At 42.3% G+C, this 20,906-nt stretch overlaps 1 protein-coding gene across 2 annotated transcripts in view; it reads right to left on the reverse strand.

Annotated features, from left to right (window-relative positions):
• Window positions 1-20,906, reverse strand: part of EPHA4 (EPH receptor A4) — a 162,381-nt gene that overhangs the window by 75,726 nt on the left and 65,749 nt on the right. For both annotated transcript variants that reach the window (XM_081861522.1, XM_081861523.1), the window contains exon 4: window positions 18,787-18,942. In XM_081861522.1, coding sequence (XP_081717648.1) covers window positions 18,787-18,942 — 156 coding nt within the window. The remainder of the gene's footprint in view (window positions 1-18,786; window positions 18,943-20,906) is intronic.

The raw sequence follows: 20,906 nt of genomic DNA on the forward strand, positions 1-20,906 counted from the left end.
AACTGTAGATTTACTGAAGCTCTGCGCATATCCCAAAGTGAAGACAGAAATAACTAGGAATACAGCCAGGCTCAGAGAGAACAAAGGCTGCAGAAGGTTTGGTATCACACAAGGATTCTGTGGTTTCACAGAAGGCCAAATCACTGAGAATGAAAATGTTGTGTTCCAGCCCACACACCCTTCAAAGCTGAGTTGTTGTTTTTTTGCATCAGGCAGCCCCAGTTCAGATCCTATTAGTGCAGATGTGAAGTTAATTGTGATTTTTTTTTTTTTACACAATTCATTTAGATTCAGGCTGTTAAAGTTTCTTATATCTGTATATTAAAAAAAAGAAAAAAAGCAGGATGCAACAGTACAGACAATTGTTGCATGGTTTGACTTTAGCTCCAAATGGATGGTACATTCCTTCAACCCAACTTGCATGGGAATGTATGTTGTTGTTGTTTAGTCGTTTAGTCGTGTCTGACTCTTCGTGACCCCATGGACCAGAGCACACCAGGCACTCTGGTCTTCTACCGCCTCCCGCAGTTTGGTCAGGCTCATGTTTGTAGCTTCAAGAACACTGTCCAACCATCTTGTCCTCTGTCGTCCCCTTCTCCTTGTGCCCTCCATCTTTCCCAACATCAGGGTCTTTTCCAGGGAGTCTTCTCTTCTCATGAGGTGGCCAAAGTATTGGAGCCTCAGCTTCAGGATCTGTCCTTCCAGTGAGCAGTCAGGGCTAATCTCCTTAAGAATGGATGTGCTTGATCTTCTTGCAGTCCATGGGACTCTCAAGAGTCTCCTCCAGCACCATAATTCAAAAGCATCAATTCTTCGGCGATCAGCCTTCTTTATGGTCCAGCTCTCACTCCCATACATCACTACTGAGAAAACCATGGCTTTAACTATACGGACCTTTGTTGGCAAGGTGATGTCTCTGCTTTTTAAGATGCTATGGGAATGTATAATGGCACTCAAATAAAAGGAAATTGCAAGGTCAGCCCATTTTTTTTGGAATATTTTGCAATACTGTTGACGCAGCCACTCCTTAAAGCACTAAAACTATGGACTACAGCTTTGTATTTTCTCTCTCTATGAAGAACAGCAGGAAAGAAATATGGTGTTTTGCTAAAGGGTGCTACCGCTCTAGAAGGAAATGGATCTACCTGGGAAAGAATATATCCAATTTCCCATACTGTCACCCATCTCCTAGTTTTAGACAACCTATAATCAGGAAACAGTTAGAACCGGAATGCCAAGCCACCCTGCCCCTTCTCTAACATAAATCTCTGTTGACATACATCATCCCTTAAAAGCAAAACAAATCAAAACAACTTTAGAAACAATCAATGAACATGCAGTATTTACAATCTGAGTTTTTCCTGTGACTAAGACTATCTTTGGGGTCTATACAGGCTGCATTCGCATTAACCATCAGCCTAGTGAAAATGTCCCTGAGTGTGATCAGACACTATCCTAATGTAAAGCTTTCTACAAATTTGACCAGATTCACTAGTTACTGTTTTCCATATGCAGGTGAATACATAGCTCACCATGAGCATTTTTCTGCAAAGATACCAAAAGACACACCCACCTGCCCTTCACTGAAATTATCTTTAGAAGCGTTATTCTGGTTGCTCACCCTTATCTATAGTGAGGCTGGTGGTGATTGAGTTGCTGGACCTCCTCAGCTGCAGTATCCTTTTTCTGGTATTCTTTCTCCAGGCAGGGTTGCCTGGCACCCACGTTGATACAACACAAGGCCTAGGTCTTTTAACCTGATGAGATTACAGTGGTACCTCTAGTTACGAACTTAATTCATTCCAGAGGTCCGTTCTTAACCTGAAACTGTTCTTAACTAAAGGCGTGCTTTCGCTAATGGGACCTCTTGCTGCTGCTGCGCCGCCGGCACACGCTTTCCGTTCTCATCCTGGGGCAAAGTTCTCAACTCAAGGTAAGTCTTCCAGGTTAGCGGAGTTTGTAACCTGAAGCGTTTGTAACCTGAGGCACTTGTAACTTGAGGTACCACTGTGTTTTATTCTGTTCTCTTAGTCATTGTTGTTTTATTACATATTCCCTATGTATTTTGTTATTTACTATGTTTCAATAGGCAGTAGTTACATTGGATTGCAGAACATGCTAGTCCAGGGGTGTCAAACTCAAATTCATCGGGGGCCGCATCAGCAGTTTGGTCACCCTCAAAGGGCCAGTTGTATCTGTAGGACTTTATCAAAGTTATTTTTCCTTAGGCACTGGTGTGTGTTGTCTTGAACCTATACACTATTTAATATACCTATTCCAGTATGATTTTAAACAAGAATAGAAGAAGAAATAATAATGATTTTTTAAAAAGATGACGAGATGGGCTTCCAGGCAGACTGGAGCTCCAATGGGGAGGAGAAAGGAGCCTGTCCCAACAGAGCAGAGCAGAAGCAAATGTTGCCTCCCCCCGCCCTGCCGCCGCACTCAGAAGTCGGAGGATATGGAGCTGCAGTTTGGACAGCAGCAGTTTCTTCCTTGCAAGGGAGCCCCAGCGGCACTGCGGGCACGGGTGGCCAGGATGTCCTGCTGGGGCCCCGAGCTGCTGCAGTTGCTCCCGGGGAGGGGGCTATCCGCCAAGTCCTCCGGCCCGGAGAAAGCCGATGTGTTGGCGTGGGGAGGGGGGCGGTGTTTCGTAGCCAGGCTCCCGCAGCCAAGTTGCTGGCAGGCTCCCACTTTGCTCCAGCCGCCCAGATGCCGGCGCAGTCCTCTTCAGGGTGGGAGGCGCCCCTGCTTTGAGGTGTGGCACACCACCCGCCCGCCTGGCTCCCTCCACCCCACTCTGCACAGCTGAACCAGCAGCAGCTTCGCCTCTCCCAGCCCAGCGGGGGCGCTGCCTGCGGCAGGACCTGCGCCGGGTCCCCGCTCTCCACTTGCCTCCGCCGTTCCCTTCCCCACCTGCTGGCCCCGCTACTTACCCACCAGGGCGACCCCCAGCCAGCCCCTGGCCCTTCCATCTGCACCCCCGGCCATCTCCTCGCCTGCTGCAGCGCCGCAGTGGCCTCTTCTTGCGGCCCGAGCGAGTGAGCAAGCGGCGTCCCAAGCACGGCTCTCACTCCCTGCCCTCGTTGCCAGCCTCCGCGGCTCTCTTGGGCTCCAAAAGTTGCCGCGCACGCGACCCGCCCCCTTGAGCAGCCGCGCCTGGGAGGCTCCGAGAGGCGGAGGCAGCCGGCTCCAAGTTCGGCTTGGCGGGACCACCTCCTCCGCAGCGAGCCCCGGGCTGGACCAAGCGAGCAGAAAGCCTCTTTGCCCGGCCCGCGAGGCAGGCGAAAGTTGTGGGACCGGCCGGTAGGCAGCACCGATGGGGCGCGTCGGTTGGAGCCCTGACTGCAAGCAGGCAGGGAAGGCTGTTCGCGTGGGTCACTTTTTAGAAAGGCAGAGAGCCTCCGCCAGAGTGCGGACCCTAAAATCTGGGTCGGGACCAGTAAAAAGGACGAGAAGCTCGCTTCCTCGCCCTTGATGCCGCGGGCCACATGACGAGGTCTGGCGGGCCGGATTCGGCCCGCGGGCCTTGTGTTTGACACCCGTGTGCTAGACTGAGTCAACCTACATGCTTTTTGCTTATGTGCTCAGAAATCCACCTGAGTTCAATTGACCTTACTCCTGCGACATAGGATTGCAGCCTGAATTACACTAGACTAGAATTATGATATCCAACAGCACGTCTTCTCTAGAAACTGTTTTATGATTTTTCTATGGTATACGCCACCTGGTTGTATTTTTTTCCTCAAAAAGTGTAGTTCATAAGTATTCAAATAAGATAAATAGTACCCTATTTTTTGCTCTATGAGATGCACTTTTTTCCTCCTAAAAAGTAAGGGGAAATGTGTGTGCGTCTTATGGAGTGAATGCAGGCTGTGCAGCTATCCCAGAAGCCAGAACAGCAAGAGGGATCGCTGCGCAGCGATCCCTCTTGCTGTTCTGGCTTCTGGGATTCAGAATATTTTTTTCTTGTTTTCCTCCTCCAAAAACTAGGTGCGTCTTATGGTCTGGTGCGAAAAATACGGTAACTGCAAATATGACTTGAAAGGACTAGAAGAATTAGAACACATTTCCACAGCTCATTCAATTCCAGAGTCTGCATTTTAGCACAAAAACAGAGGTTTAAGAGATCATCCCTGGAAATTGAGATGCAAGGTGGGACTAGAAAAGCTTTGCTCTCTTTTTTTTCCTGTCACCTTGTATCAAGTGAGTGCTGCAGTCTGCACTGGCACACCTGTGCTCCCCTTTTACTATTCTGCATAGAGTAGAACAGATGCTGTTTGCTAAGGCTAGTAGTAAATTATCGTTTCCAGTCCTGAAGAAAGCTTCAGTCAAGGCTCTTAATTTGAGAGTATTTTTGCATTATGATGATTGATTTTTAAAAAAATCTTTTTGCAGTGAATACAGTAACACAGAAGGAAAATACAGGAGTATACAGTGGTACCTCTCGTTATGTACTTAATTTGTTCCGGAGGTCTGTTCTTAACCTGAAACTGTTCTTAACCTGAAGTACTACTTTAGTTAATGGGGCCTCCCGCTGCTGCCGCACAATTTCTGTTCTCATCCTGAAGCAAAGTTCTTAACCCGAGGTACTATTTCTGGGTTAGTAGAGTCTGTAACCTGAAGCATTTGTAACCAGAAGTGTATGTAACCCGAGGTACCACTGTATAGCCAATACGTAATATTCATACATATTTGTGTGAGCAGAAAAAAATGGTGCTGACCCATTTTTTGAGCTGACTTTTGAAATTATTCCCTATTTTACAGTGTGGATTACCCCACCCTCCCCCCAAAAAATGCCTACGTAGGAAGGAGGGAAAATCAGATGGGATATTCGAAGAGCATGGTTTCCAGATTTTGGTAACTTTTCTTTGATAAAGATTGTGATGGCGTTCCCCAAAGCTGTAAAAGTTCTGCTTGGCAAAGAATGCAATATACCCCTGAGATGTAGCATAAAAGAGAAGAAAATGAAAGTGCACTGTCTGATCTATCATTTTATCAGAAGTGCAAATCCTAATGCCATTAGGCGTTAAATGGGTCCTGGGAACTGTCCTTCTTTATGACTCATATCCTGTGAGGTAATAACTTAAACTTCGGCAATATTAAAAGAAGTTGATTGCATTCAGACTTGTGCTGGCATCTCTAAGCAATTTTCCAGAATAAGGCCTTGTAAGGGGGGAAACAGGAACTGTTGCCTGATAATAAGGATGATCTAACAGAGAAGACCAGCCAGCAAACTTATTGTAGCCCAACAGGGAACTGTTACGAGGAATCAGATTTACATCAGTGCCATGACACTGACTGGATGATAAATCAGCACTTGAGTCTTCCATAGGGTATGGAAACTATTCAATTTACTGGACTTGGGAGTATATCAACAGATATCAATTCCTTTTAACAGCTGAACACATTCTGTAAAATGCTACTCGATGGAGTTAGGCCCATTACTTACTTCTGAGCAGACGGTTAGTAATTTTAGTGGGTTTACTTTGAGTATGACTTAGGTAAATTTCACCCTGGACATTTTTCTGCTATTTTGTTTTATACTACATTTAAAACAGAACAAAATGGAAAGGACAATCTGTGGTGCCGTTAGAGTAGAAGTCTGGGGTCCCACTCAGCAGAATGGTGAGAAAGATCCTTAAATGCATTAGGATTGGCTTATTATAATTTGGTATGAGCAGGAAAACATCTAAAGAGGGGACCCCTCTCCATAAGGCCATAAAGCCCAGAGTCTAAATTTACATAACTGCACTACTGAGCACAAGTGAAGAACAAGAAAGTGTAAAAGAAAAGATCAAGGGTAAAGGGAACTCTGAAGGGTCTTTGGACACCTTGGAAAATAGCACTGCAGCAAAGAAACAAACTCCTGTAAATCTAAGTCACTGAGGAAATAAAACTAAGGGTAGAATAAAGTGAAAGGATGCAGCCAAGCTTCAAGAAAAAAATGACGAAATGAAGAAGGGTTGGCTCCATAAAAGTTGCATAAGTGTTTTCCTGTTTCCTTTTTTAAAACAAAATAACAACAGCAACAGCAACAGCAACAGACTTTAGGCTATTCTCAGTTTCTCCATTCCCTGCAAACAGTCTACACTGTTAAGGAAGGTCTTCCAGTCTTTTCAAGGAGGCTTTAGGGGGGCTTCAGGGAGGGCAGTGTGGGAGAAAGCCTTGTGTGAACAGCGTTCCACTCACACAACCTTTGGCTCCAACTCAACAGAACCAAAGTTAGCATAACTAAAATATCATTATCTTTTATTTTCATTCAATTACTTTTTAAAAATATAAAACTGAATAACAAAAAGGGGCAAATTGAATAAAAAGCAGAAACTTTAATGTGAATTTATCATTAAAGCAAGCAAGCTTGTTGAAAATTACCTTTCTTGAGGTTTCCAATGCTGACAAAACTTTTTTGTCCTATGAACAAATTCAGCAACTGCATATGCACCCCCCCCAAAAAATAGCTTTCCAAAACTGTCCTATTAATTTCTCTTTATTCCCCCTTTCTCTCCCATCCCCCCATCTGTCCGCCTCTTCCCATCACCCTTTATTTGTTTATTTCATCTTCCTTGTGCTTTATTTCTCCACCTCAGCTTGGGCTTCCCCTAGGAACCAGTCAACCTTCTGTAGGCAAGTCCATCTTCCACTTGTGCTGCTGGGGAGAGAATCTCGAATCCCTCCTCCTGTGGCTTTGTTCAACACGTTCAACTCCAGAGCTGTCAATAACCGTTTCAATGATGTTTTGGAGTTGATAGCTGTGAAGCCCTTCAGATAAGCATTTTCACTGTTAATCTCCCTGCCACTGAAAGACAGGTTATAACGGCAGAGTAAACACTGTGGATCTATGTGAGTTTGACTCTGAAAGAAAGTCAGAGAGTTCCCCTGACAGCTGTAAATGTGGCAGTCTCTAATTGGTTTCTTTCAGCAGCTGAGGTGAGCTCCTTCATTGCTGTAGGCTAGTTTACATAAACTTTGCCACCGAGGGTGACCCTTACTTCATAGCAGCGTGGCCATTCTGGAACATTTATCATGGGAGTCTCTGTGGTTTTACAGTGGGCAGAGCCCAGCCCACGAGGAACAGCAGCCTCTTGAAAACATCAATCACCTGCTAATTTCCTTGCTTTCTGGAGTAAGCACAAACTTTCAGTCACAATAAACAACAGAAGGGATTGTGTGAGAAAGGGGGGTCCTTGGTGTCTACATCCTCCAGACACCTACAAATCTAAATTGTTAGTGCTCATATATTTTGTGCACTTTTAAGACTTGTGCTGGATTTGCATCCAGATATTTTGATTTTGGTGCCTTGGGACATGAAATGTTTTCTCCTGTTATCGTTTCCAGCATTTGCTGATGCAAGTCACATCCATGCGAAACATTTAAAGCACTCTTGTGGCACTTCAACAATCACGCCCTCCGCCAAAACTCTGGGAACTGTAGTTTGCTAAGGTGATGAGACTTGTTTGATGATACCCAGCTCTACCTCTCTTTCAAATCAGAACCAGTGAAGGCGGTCCTGTGTGAGTGTCTGGAGGCGGTTGGAGGATGGATGGTGGCTAACAGATTGAGGTTGAATCCTGACAAGACAGAAGTACTGTTTTGGGGGGACAGGAGGCGGGCAGGTGTGGGGGACTCCCTGGTCCTGAATGGGGTAACTGTGCCCCTGAAGGATCAGGTGCGCGGCCTGGGAGGGCAGCTGTTTACTAGCTCCATCTGGTATGCAGGCTGAGACCCTACCTGCCCGCTGACTGTCTCACCATTGTGGTGCATGCTCTGGTTATCTCTCCCTTGGACTACTGCAATGCACTCTATGTGGGGCTACCTTTGAAGGTGACCTGGAAACTACAACTAATCCAGAATCCGGCAGCTAGACAGGTGACTGGGAGTGGCTGCCGAGACCACATAACACCGGTCTTGAAAGACCTACATTGGCTCCCAGTACGTTTCCAAGCGCAATTCAAAGTGTTGGTGCTGACCTTTAAAGCCATAAACAGCCTTGGTCCAGTATACCTGAAGGAGCGTCTCCACCCCCATCGTTCTACCTGGACACTGAGGTTCAGCGCCGAGGGCCTTCTGGTGGTTCCCTCACTGTGAGAAGCCAAGTTACATGGAACCAGGCAGAGGGCCTTCTCGGTGGTGGCACCTGCCCTGTGGAATGCCCTCCCACCAGATGTCAAAGAGAACAACAACTACCAGACTTTTAGAAGACATCTGAAGGCAGCCCTGTTTAGGGAAGCTTTTAATGTTTGATAGATTACTGTATTTTAATGTTTTGTTGGAAGCCGCCCAGAGTGGCTGAGGAAGCCCAGCCAGATGAGCGGGATATAAATAAATAAATAAATAAATTATTATTATTATTATTATTATTATTATTATTATTATTATTATTATTTGGAGACTTCTCCTAGAGCTCCAATTCCCAATAAACTTAAATTCCCAGGACCCTCTCGGGGAATTGCCATGACAATTGTAATGTGTGGTGCTAGATGTGTATGATTTATAATTGTATATTTGTTGCTGCTTTTATTTCTTGTATTTTGCCATTGTAATTTGAAGAAGAAATAAAAGAAGCAATAAAAGTATAATTGAAAATCAATAAGATTAGCTAATCTAACAGATATGTCATCTTCTGTCTCCACAGACAATTCCTAGGACTGCCTGAATGAAACTCATGAACCACTGGCAATCAGCAGACCACAGTTTGGTCTACAGGATTTTTGCACATTCTTCCTGACGCAGAATTATACCTATTCAAGAAATAAAAGCTAAAGCAAGAAGGCTGAATCCTGATAAGAGGCAGACACAATAAATGAGCTTTCAGATGAAAAAAATATATATTCAACTATAGTCTAGTTCTGGTAAGTAAATTAGGCAGGTGAAGCTTCTCCTGGCTGCGAGATAAAATTCTTATAAAAGTGAAGCCAGACTAATTCTTTCAGCTTTTCTTTTGAAGCTGCTTTTAGAAAATGGTGGAAAGATTAGTCTTGTACTCACAGCAACTTCAGACAAAAGCTGAGTAGAAATAATATTGGGAGATATTTCAGTGGAACATTCTATCTGGCATATTTAAGCAATGTCATTGCCCGTAATTTGCTTTGTCTCCTAATAGCTAATTACATGTCCGATAAAAATCAAGGAAATTTTTATTTTGCATGTTTTGGAGTTAGTGCATGCTGGAGAAATCTCAAGAAAAGATGTGAAAGAATTTACTCCCAATGGATCCTTATGGCCTTATGTTATTTTTATGCATCAACCAGTGACCTCAAAATTATACAGAAATTAAGCAGATGACAATTGAAACTAACTGGACACAGAATGAAGGAATGATGAAAAGTAAGAACAAGGAAGGTTTATTTATGTAAAAATGTAAACATTTATGGAAAATTAATTCTCCAAAACAACCTGGGGTTTTTTTGGGGGGGAGGTTCCCCCCCTCTCTTGTATAAACAATCATTTTCATGGGAGCGCTCGCAGAGATTAGGAAATGTAAATCTAAACACATTTTGTTGAGAATCAACTGCATTATTTGAAATGTAGTACTGTATTTGCAAAATGGAAAGATTCAGACCTTTATCTAACTAGCCCTTGACCTTGGAAACAAGGTAAGGATAACATAATCTTCATCTGCATTCATATTTTTTACAGCAGTCACACAGCACTAGTGGAATCCATGTTGAGTTTCCACTGTAGATTGCTCATCATTTCATTATGCTTCATTATGTTGATAACTGTCAGAAAGCATTAGAAGCTGGACTTTTGAGTAATAGGACTGAAATGGTAATCTAAAAACAATATACTTTCTAGAGGAAATACAGCAGAGGGCTAAATTTAATTAGAAAAGGCGAATGCAAAGACAATCTAAGTGATGCTCGCAATTTATAACAAGACCTTTTTTTTTTCATTTCAGGATAAAAACCTGAAGTGAAAATAAGAAAACGGATTGTTATTCTGCAGCTTTTAAAATCTGTCCTTATTACATTCAGTTCTGTAGAGTATCTTGAATGCAGGTGTGTTAGTTATACATATATACTGTATATATATTATACCATATGTCAAACAATCACTCTTTTGTTTGGCTAGCCCGAGAGACCAAATTATTCAAAGTCATTTACAGAGAGACAGATTTGTATTGTACTTTCAGCTGGACAGCTAATGCTAATTACTTTGACCCAATCAAAAAAGTTAATAAACTAATAGTGTCTCTAAGTTTAACTCAAATTGTAATAACAAAACAAATTCCTTCCAGTAGCACCTTAAAGACCAACTAAGTCAGTTCTTGGTATGAGCTTTCGTGTGCATGCACACTTCTTCAGATACACGTGTGCATGCACATGAAAGCTCATACCAAGAACTGACTTAGTTGGTCTTTAAGGTGCTACTGGAAGGAATTTGTTTTGTTTTGACTATGGCAGACCAACACGGCTACCTATCTGTAACTCAAATTGTAATGAAAAATATTGTTTAGGAAACTGATGCAGATGGATACAAAAGTGACAAAATGCACCTGTTCTTTCTAGCAGGAAAATTCCTAAGATAACGGAAAAGGCATATTCTTTAGACCGAGGAAGAAATATTTTGAAGTTTGTACATATAGCTTGGCAATGTTGAATTTTATTCATTTTGTACATTTTAATTATTTGTACATTTGTACATTCATGGCAATGTGCATGGTCCATATAGCCATTGGATTCTAACACCCTGCAAAGTTTATTAGGCTTGAAGAATAAACAGGCCTGGTCATATAGCCCTCTTAGTTTCTCTTTCTCTCTGCTTTCCGCCACCCAGTTGTTCAAAATAATAACTGCATTGCTCTGAGGGATAATTCTTCCATAACTTATTTATTTAAATATTTATAAACCGCACTTTGATTTTAAAAAATACAGCAAGGCACCTGAAATTATATCACATGAAATTATAACTTGTACTTATGTTTAGGATAAATCAGATGCGCTATCTCCATATCTTAGCATACTGCTGATGCACTGCAAGTGTGCAGTTCAGAATGTGTGGCTCAGGCAGACAGCTACTCAGCACATCCAGAATGCTGAAAGACAACTGTGTCTGGCACAGAGGCTTCTGTCTTCACTGATGATACCAGATCAGATCAGACACTGAAACTATGAGCCTGAGGTCAAAAGGCATCATCCTACGATCTACACACAAGGCAGGGCATGCAGCTGCCATGGGAAAGAGGAATCCCATTGAGAAGCACTGACCCATGGGGTGGGTGAGCTCAGCGAGCCTTATTCATTTACTGCACACTGTGGGTTGCTGGGGAGCAGTGCCCCCCAAAACCATCTCAGCAAAGCACAGAGTCCACCTCTTTGCCAAGGACACTGTACTTTCCTCCATCACTTTGCAGCTTTCTCTGCTAACATTCACCACCCCAGACCACTCCTCTTTGACTTATTATTCATTTCATGAAATGCATATACCCCTTGATGGTAGGAAAAACCCTCAAAGCAGTTTACCAAAAAAGATAAAGCGGTAAGGTTATCACTTTAAAAATCTACAGCCAAAACATACAGAAAGTTAGAACCACTTTAGAATAGACTAAAACAAATTAAACACATACAAAATTTCTAAACATCTGGGTAAGGTAAAAGTAAAGGGACCGCTGACCATTAAGTCCAGTCGTGGCCGACTCTAGGGTTGCGGCGCTAATCTCGCTTTATTGGTCGAGGAAGCCGGTGTACAGCTTCCGGGTCATGTGGCCAGCATGACTAAGCCGCTTCTAGCGAACCAGAGCAGCGCACAGAAACGCCGTTTACCTTCCCGCCGGAGCGGTACCTATTTATCTACTTGCACTTTGATGTGCTTTTGAATTGCTAGGTTGACAGGAGCAGGGACCGAGCAACGGGAGCTCACCCCGTTGCGGGGATTCGAACCGCCAGCCTTCTGATCAGCAAGTCCCAGGCTCTGTGGTTTAACCCACAGCGCCAACATCTGGGTAGGCTTGTCTAAATAAGAATGCATTCAGCAGGTGCCGAAAAGAATACAGTGAAAGCGCCAGCCCTGGTATCAGTAGGCAGGGCATTCCAAAAGTGTCAGTGCGGCTGCACTAAACAACCAAGTTCTCATAGATGTGGCGAAGGTATTATGTGACACTTGTCATGGCTGCATCTGGATCAGGATATCTTGGCCACCGTAGTTCATGCACTGGTAACCTCAAGACTAGATTGCTGCAATGTGCTCTATTTGGGGCTGCCCTTGGGCATAATATAGACACTCCAGCTGGCACAAAATGCAGCAGTTCAACTGCAGATTGGAGCATATGGACAACAGCAGGTGAGACATCTCCTAAATCATCTGCACTGACTACCCATAACCTACCAGGCCAGGTTCAAGATTCTTGTGTTGCTATAGCCCTGGACAACTTGGGTCCAAAATACCTAAAGAATCACTTTATATTCCGACTTGCTACAGATGGGTGTTCCAGGTGTTACAGATACCCAACTGGACTCCACTAGCAGTTGGGCATTTGATACAGTGGTGCCCCACAAGACAAACGCCTCGCAAGATGGAAAACCCGCTAGACGAAAGGGTTTTCTGTTTTGGAGGCGCTTCGCAAAACGAATTTCCCTATGGGCTTGCTTCGCAAGACGAAAATGTCTTGCGAGTTGCTGCGGGTTTTTTCCCCTCCCCCCCTTTTCCTAAGCCGCTAAGCCGCTTATCAGCTGATCCACTGATAAGCTGCTTAACAGCTGATCGCTAAAAGCCGCTAAACCGCTAATAGTGCTAATCCGCTAAGCTGTCAATGGGCTTGCTTTGCAAGACGAAAAAACCGCTATACGAAGAGCCTCACGGAACGGATTAATTTCGTCTTGCGAGGCACCACTGTATCTCCGATTCCATGCTGTGGAACACTTTTCCAGCAGAGATTTGGCAGGAATACTCACTTTTGTGTTTCAGGTGCCTTTTAAAGATTTTTTAAAATGTTGCTAGATCTATGCTGCTATCTAAAATGTCCCTTGAGTAGCTAGACATTTTAATGATTGTTTTGTATCTCTTTTAAATGTTTTTATGTTGTTGTATCCTACCCTGATGTTTTGCGTGATGGCAGTATGGAAATGCTTTTATAAATAAATAAATACCAATATCTGTCTTCCACAAAGGTTTCTCTTTATAGAAATATAAGCCATAAACATAACATCTGAGCAACTGATTCAAAGAGAACAATATTGGTGATCCAACTGGCAGCATAAATTGTAACTTTACAAAAATAAAACAAAACCCTGATATTCTTGAGCCAAGTTTTTGATGTTGGGTATGCTAACAATTTATAGGCTGTGTGCAGTGCATTTTCTAACCAGTGCATAAAAATTAAGCATGCAATTTTCATAATTTGTCATGGGGATTGTATAAGGAGGGTGGGGGAGGAAAGCTTTCTCGTTTCCTTTTCCTCCAGTGTGAGATTCAGGAAAAACAGAAAGCTATTAAGTCTACCTTTCCTGGCCTGGAGAGTTAAGATGTAAAACCAAAGATGTAGCTATTAAAATAGTTAAAGGAACAGCTGCCCAAGGAACAATGATGAACAAAAGTGGAGTCTTGTGAATGTCTTAGCAACTAAAATAAATAATTAGCAACAATAAGACCTTCCTCCTACCAACACCCAACAAAATTGGAGGGAGGGTGATTTTCTGTTCATTCCAGGTGTTTTCCTTTAAATTACCCATTTCTTCTTTTTTCCTTTTTTTTTAAACCTGGCCTAATAGTGAACAGAAACCTGATTTTACAAGCCAATGGAGCAGAGTGTATGTTTTTGCTAGAAGAATGGGTCTCAGATTCTATGTTTTATTTCTTCATTAGAAGGCCGTCACACTGAGCGATTACTAAATGCAAGACTGAATGAGACTACTGGGGTTAAATAGAGCATAATGAACAAAGAAGGTGCTTGATTATTATAGCTGTCAGCACAAGGGAATTGGGTTTATCACCTGGTTTAACCAACTGGTAAGAAGAACTGAGATAAGTGTGAAAGATCCTCTGTTGTTTGTGTTCTTCTCCATCTCCCCATGTCAAAAAAGTTAGGCAAACTGAGATGCTTCCTCTAAAACAGATCTTTAAATAGAGCTCTTTCCCCCTGCCTCATGACATCTCTCTCTCTTTTTTAAAATGGTTGCTTTCTCTAAAGTTTGGTTTCACTTGCACTTGTGGTTTTCAGTTTTCATATTTATTCCATGTTTCTATAGAAGTTGTTTAAAATATTGTTGTGGTCTATTAATTTTGAAGTCATTCATGTGCTTGACTTGATTATTCTAATGTTTAACTATATTATGATGACTCATTTAATGGACCAGTGTTAATTTATAACCACATATATTAATTGCAGATCTATAAACCACTTTACAACCAAAAGTTACAAAAGTGGTGTGCAATGAAATAAGATACAAGAGGATGCCAACTCTGAAAACTGAAAGCAACGAAACCATTTCCATAACTGTACAATTATTATTCGAAAAAATGACTGGCTCCCACTTCAAGTAAACAAAAAATGTCTTCCAAAGCTGCCTAAATATAAAAACTCTCGGTGCTTCTCTAAATTCAGCTGGTAATTGATTCCAGAGGGCTGAAGCCTGGTTTCCAGCACATACCAAGCACACCTCTGGTGCATATGGTACTCTTAGCAGTGCCCCATCTGAGCAACAGGAGAGTATTCTGCAAGTGAATAACATCTTTGAACAGTATAGAAACTAACCTGCTCTTCCTCTTTATATCATTAATATATACAAAAAAGAGCTTCACATAAACACACTGTTATAATGTTTCTATCGTATAATTTCCACTTCACTGCAGACCTAAATTGAGGGCTTCTGTTACCTCTGTACACCACACTGGGCTAGCATACTTCACCAGCACTATGGTGAACAGAAAGTCCCGAACATCACGATAAGCACATCCTCATTATCACAGGGTTTCTCCAAATAGCCATAGCCTTATCCAAGAAACTTGGAATATATCTTCAGCAGTGTCTCTATACACTTTAAACCAGATTCATCACAAACAACCTGATCCTTTTTGCTCAATGTCAGGGATGGAATTTAAGGCCATCCACAACAGCAGTCAGTTTTACCTCTGAACCACAGTCTACATTTTAAGTGGCACAGCTCCTAACCAAGAAGATAATCTGAAAACTATTTGAAGGGAGAAAGTCAGAACAAAAGAGAATGATTGGAAAGAAGATATCGCTCTGGACAGAGCTTATATCCTGGCTCCATGAGAAATGTTTCCACCAAGATCTAATCACACACAATCCATGGATCACAACCATTTAGAATAATTCAGAATTTAGAACCACTTAGAATCAGTGCTATTCTTTGCTCATCCATGACTTGTTCTCTTTTGCTGGTGCTCTTCCAAAATTTCTGCCTTGCCTTCTTGAACAAAACAGACTCCCTAACTAGCTGCTAGAAAATCTGACAAGACTGTCTTCCTATCATTTCAAAATAAAAATATTCAGCAATTATTCCCTTCCTTAACAAGAGAGACCAAAACCACAGAACATTCCCTTAAGACTTCAGAGATATTGAACTTTTGGGTTAATTATTTTCAAAATATTTGTTATCTTTGGTTCAGCTGACTCTTTCATAAGACCCCATATATGGCCAAGCCATAACTCACTAAAGCTTCATTCAGCCGGTTTATCCTTTCTCTGGCTTTCAATCCCTGAAATTCCTTCAGTGTCTAACCACATTTCGGTGGGTTTAGAGGTATCTGTGTTAGATTGTGGTAAGACAAGTAAATACAGACTAGTTCTTGGCATGTTTAGCCAACATGCACTCCAGGCTCTGGCCAACTTGATCACTGTGAATGGGCAGTTAGGTGGCCAGGAACTTAAAACAAAATAACAGTAAATGTTATTTGATCACTAGGAAGCTCAATCCGAATTTTGGCACATAAAACCTCTCAGGTTTTGGGAAGGTGACCAAATCATCCTCCACCCTGCTAGAGGGAGGGACAGAGAAAGAATTTTGAGCAAGTTCAGCACTTTGCATTCGGAGTACAAGCGTTTCCAGCTTAAAGATCAGTCAGCTACTGAAGAGCAGCTTTGAGAGTCTTCAGTAGTGAGTCTTTGAGAGCATAATGGAGAACCAGAAAATTTGCTGTCTGCTTCAGGAGTCGCTTTGTTTCTACTGCTGGATGAGGATCTGAAAGCAACTCTGAAGGGGGACCAGAATAAGAACCTTCCTGTCAGCAGATATAAGGGTTGAAAGCACAGCCAGTGTTGGTAAAGAGATCTGAGGAGGTGGGTGGATGCCTTGGTACAGGTGTGAGTAGACTTCGGCTCTCCAGATGTTGCTAAACTAAAACTCCCATCAGCCCCAGCAAGCATGGTCAACAGACAGGAATATCAGGAGTTGAAGTTCAACAACATCCAGAGCGCCAAAGGTTTCCCAAACAAGCCTTATTACCTTAGATTATTCCATGGACTTTTTATCCGTAGCTGAAAATGTAAAGAATTTGGCTAACACTGAACGTGTAAGCAGCTATGAGCACAAAAACTATACAAAGATTGGCAGGCATGAGACAGCTGCTGGGATAATATATAGCCCCAAATTGTGGCCTGGCCCCTTTGTATCTCAGCAACATGAGAAATTAGTTAGGATAATAGGATTCAGAACTCATTTGATTCTCTTTTGTTTTACTTCTCTTAGCCATTAGCTAAGAAGCGGGCATAGCAAGATTCTAATCAAAGACGACCAGCAGACTCTCTTTACAAAAGAGGGCAGCATGAACGGATAACTAGCTACAGAAAATCTTTGCTCACCACCATGCACCCATGTCCCATATAGACTGAAACTGTCACATCCAATCAGAACATGAAAAGAACTAAGTTATAGTTGGGCATTTGACCAGTCAAAAAAGATTTGGTCAATTGACAACTCAGATATTGTCAAATATTTGTCCAGTACTTTAAAAATATTCTGTTTTCTTTTTTGTGGGTGGGAGAAACTTTAAAATCAACAGGTTTGTTATTTTGCTAATTACAAATGTAAAACTTGCTAATTGCTATTTTGAAACCATGAAGTTAACCTTTTAAAAATCTAACAAATACTAAGACCTTGCATGAGGTTAGAATCATTCTATCAGTGCGAATGATTCACTGTACTGTTCTCTTTGGCTTTTCATTTAAAAGAGAGGAGTCTGTCTACAATTGCATTTTTTTAAAAAATGAATTTGAAACAGAAATGAAGCAAAGTAACAGTGTATTTGTTTTTCTTTCTTTTTTAAAGTGGTGGACTAGAACCAGGGAAACCAAGGTTCAAATTGCCTCCTCAGCCAGGAAACTCACTGGGTGACCCCATGTCTGTGTTATAAATGTCCTTGCCCTGAGGCAGAGTGGCCCAAGGACAATTAAAACATGGCCTTTGTGATATGAGCATGCTGAGCGTGCCACCTTACCCTCTGGGCACTTCCTACTGCAAGCTTTCTGGTGAAATTAAGATATAATCTCAGTAGAGAAAAGGCTCACTTGCAAAATGCCCATTGCGTGCTCTCACAGAGTTTCTCAAACTTCTTGAGATTTTAAAGATGGATGTAACGAATTCATGTGCAATGCAACAGACGTGTTATTCTTGGCTTGACTACCACCAGTGCAGTGTCTGAGCAAAGCTGATTGTAGGTGGCCCTGAAGAAGGTGGGAAAGGGCCCTAGACAAAGGAGGATGCCATCCTGTTTTGCAGGTGTTGCACAGAAGCAGCCAAGCAAACCCTTTTGGTGAAAAGAAAACCCTGTGGGATCTATATCAATGAACAATGATAGAAACTCCACAGCAATGGATGGATGTTGTGGTAATGGGCACATAGCAGCAGAAATAGGAAATAAATTGAGAACCATGCAGTCCTAAGTTTCATTCACTTTTATTTCAGCGTGGCCAGAAAGCCTATCAACTGAATAATACAACCTTTTTTTACCCAGTGGTTGCATCCTGATGAAAATCACAGCATCCAGTGGTGATTTTGCAAATGATCTATCTTGTGTTGAAATCATGCCTTGCCACTTCCTATTACTTTGATTCCTAACATGATATGTGAGCAAAGCATCTAGCAAGACCAGTCACGATGCCAAAAAACAACCATGGGCAGGGGGTAAGTATCAATGGCTACCATTCACAAACCCTATGTATAATTTCCAGTGTCAAAAGCAGTTTTGCCTCTGAATATCAGCTGTTGGAGATCACAAGCAGGAGAGGGCTACTGGGCTCATGCCCTGCTTGTAGGCTTCATGAGAACATCTGGTTAGCAACTGTAAGAGCAGAATGCTGGACTAGATGGGTCCTTGGTCTGATCCATGAAGGTTTTCCATGCGTTGTTATAGAAAAAGACCAAAGTCATCTATTCAGAACTGCCACAAACCTTCCTTTACATGCCTCTTTCTTTTAGAGCATCTTTCCTCCTGTTTTCTGATCACATCACATATGCAAGGCTGTGATTGTCCCTCATTATGCGTACACAGTGCAGCCTTAAGGCACTTCCACGGTGCAGACACCAATGCAAAAACACAAACACAAAAAAACCCAAAATGGAACTAGACCCTCTTATTTTTGCCGTTGACCTACATTCTGTCACTTAATCACAAACTTCGCTTTCTGTTGTGCAGCAGGAGAGAGGACCCGGTAATGACATATTGTGTTGACTTGTTTAAAAGGGAATTGTTACTGAATGTCCCTGTCACCAACCAGACATTTTTCATAGCAGGATGTACATCTCTGGGGAGTGTCTCATGTATAAATTATAAGAGCAGCAAGAGAAGGAGGAGAGGAAAATTAATAAATAAAGGCGTCTGACTTACGTGTGCAGGGCATGGAGGCAGCGTCGTTCTCTGCTCGGAAAAATCCCGGGTCACAGGTGCAAGAGGTGGAACCTTCCAAAATGGAGAAACTGTGAGGCGGGCACTTAGCACAGGCAACATCTGTTGAGAGGGCCTTGTAGTATCCAATCTTGCAAGCTTGGGAAAAGAAGGGGGAGGACAGAAAAGAAGAGCTGTTACTGGTATAGGACTTGATAATAAATTGCTACCTCATTTACTCAGCATTCAGACATGGGGGCACTTTTGAAAGAGGAAAAATGATGTCTGCTTAGCACCGGGAGAGAAATTAACCAGCCAAGGAGCACTTGACTGCTCGCTCTCCAAGCAAGGAAGGCAATTTTTAATCCCGATGAGACCCCATTAACAAGTAGGCCTGTAGAGCTGACAAGAGCACCTATAAGCATGTCCATGTAGCAACTTGGTTGGAAAATCTGTCTCATTTTCTTCCCTGCGTGGGTTTATTTTGTAAACCCCATTTCCTTGCTTCCCACCTGCAGACACTCTCACATTGCAGTAAACAGGGTGCAGTTGTTTTAATTCCATGACTGTTTTAGAAAGGCAGCTGATGGTGTGACACTGCCAATTTTTGAGATGGAGCGGAATAAGACCCTACTGTGATTGGCAGTCAACCTCTTACTCTCGCATGCCCAGAAAAGGCAATTCTCCCTTCTGCAGAAGCCAATTAATTTGCTTTCCTCTCCCCAAGAGACAAAATCAACACTCCGCCCCTGAGCCGGAGCATACCAGTGGCTGCACTCTTTGACGCCAAGGCCCCATGTGCAGCAAGTGTTCAGTGACATCACCTTCATAAATATGATGCTTACATGGATGACTACTTTTACATCATTGGGATTAAAAAAGAAATACTCTTAAGTATCATTAAGAAAATCTTTTGAACAGTGGCACACAAGCATGTCCCTCTAACAAATTTTGGCTAGGGCTAAAAATAAAAAAAAAACACCATCACCAGACGTTGAAACAGAGAAAGTCAACTAGGCAGCTTTATAAAGGACAAAGAGCAAAAGAAAGGATGGTTACTGCCAATATTTACAGCATGACTCACTTTCATGTCTCTTATTTTTATCACACAGTCTACCTTTAGAGTTCCCTTGCTCTTTGCTTCTACGCCTCCAGTAACCAACATGCATTTGCTTTCAGCTATTCTCCCACTCACTCCACATTCTTTTATATGATTTAATTTCCCCCACTTTTATGATGTACTTGTAACAGCCACGGATTTCTGCAACATGTTTGTAAAGGAGCAAGTCACTTCACCCTTATTAACTGAGGCCATTTATGGAATCTCCTTAACAAGTCAAAACTTTACGAAGTGTGGTGCAGCGTCCATAAAAATCACTGTGGGATCAATCTTGCCCTTGCTTGCTTCGGCTGTCACCGGACCAGGGAATCTTATAAAAACACATAGCTCTGGTGACTAAGATTTATGCTTTCAGCGTTTACACACATCACATAATTAGATAGGGTTCAACTTGCAAGGTGCTTTCTGGCTACGCTTCAAATGGCCTTGGGGCTTTGATTAAACTAAAAAAAAAAACCCCGCAACATTGGCAAGGAGAAGCAAAGGGGTCAAGCTCAGCCTCCCCACATCAAACACAATTAGTCCCCAAACACAAATGCAAACCTATTGGGTATGGTCCATCATTCTGCCAGCCACATCAAACAAAGACAGTTTGTGTAAAAAGAATGAGCCTCCTCAAAGGATAAGCAGCTAAGAAGATACAAATTACTGTTTCAATGAAGAAAAACCTAGGTTGAAGGTCTTATGGAGGAGGCAGATTAATAGATCAGACGTAGTTGGAAATTCTTTTTTCAGTGACATTTTTTAAAATTTTAATTAAACAAGATCTGATATCCTGAAAAATGGTAAGAAAAGTTTGAAGCTTCTTGGAATTTACGGTGATGATAAATACTAACAAAGTTGGACTGGATTCATTGTATATCACACTGACCCATTTTCCATCCTGACCTGAAAATCCGCTTCCAGTGCAGGAGCTTAGTGCAAAAATAGTTCACTTCTCACTGCAAATTTAAGTTGGATGCACACAGAAGTTCGCAAAATTATCCATGACATCCTCTTCGAT

The sequence above is a fragment of the Podarcis erhardii genome (genome assembly GCF_964252035.2).
Source record: "Podarcis erhardii genome assembly, chromosome: 5".
Taxonomy (NCBI): Eukaryota; Metazoa; Chordata; class Lepidosauria; order Squamata; family Lacertidae; genus Podarcis; species Podarcis erhardii.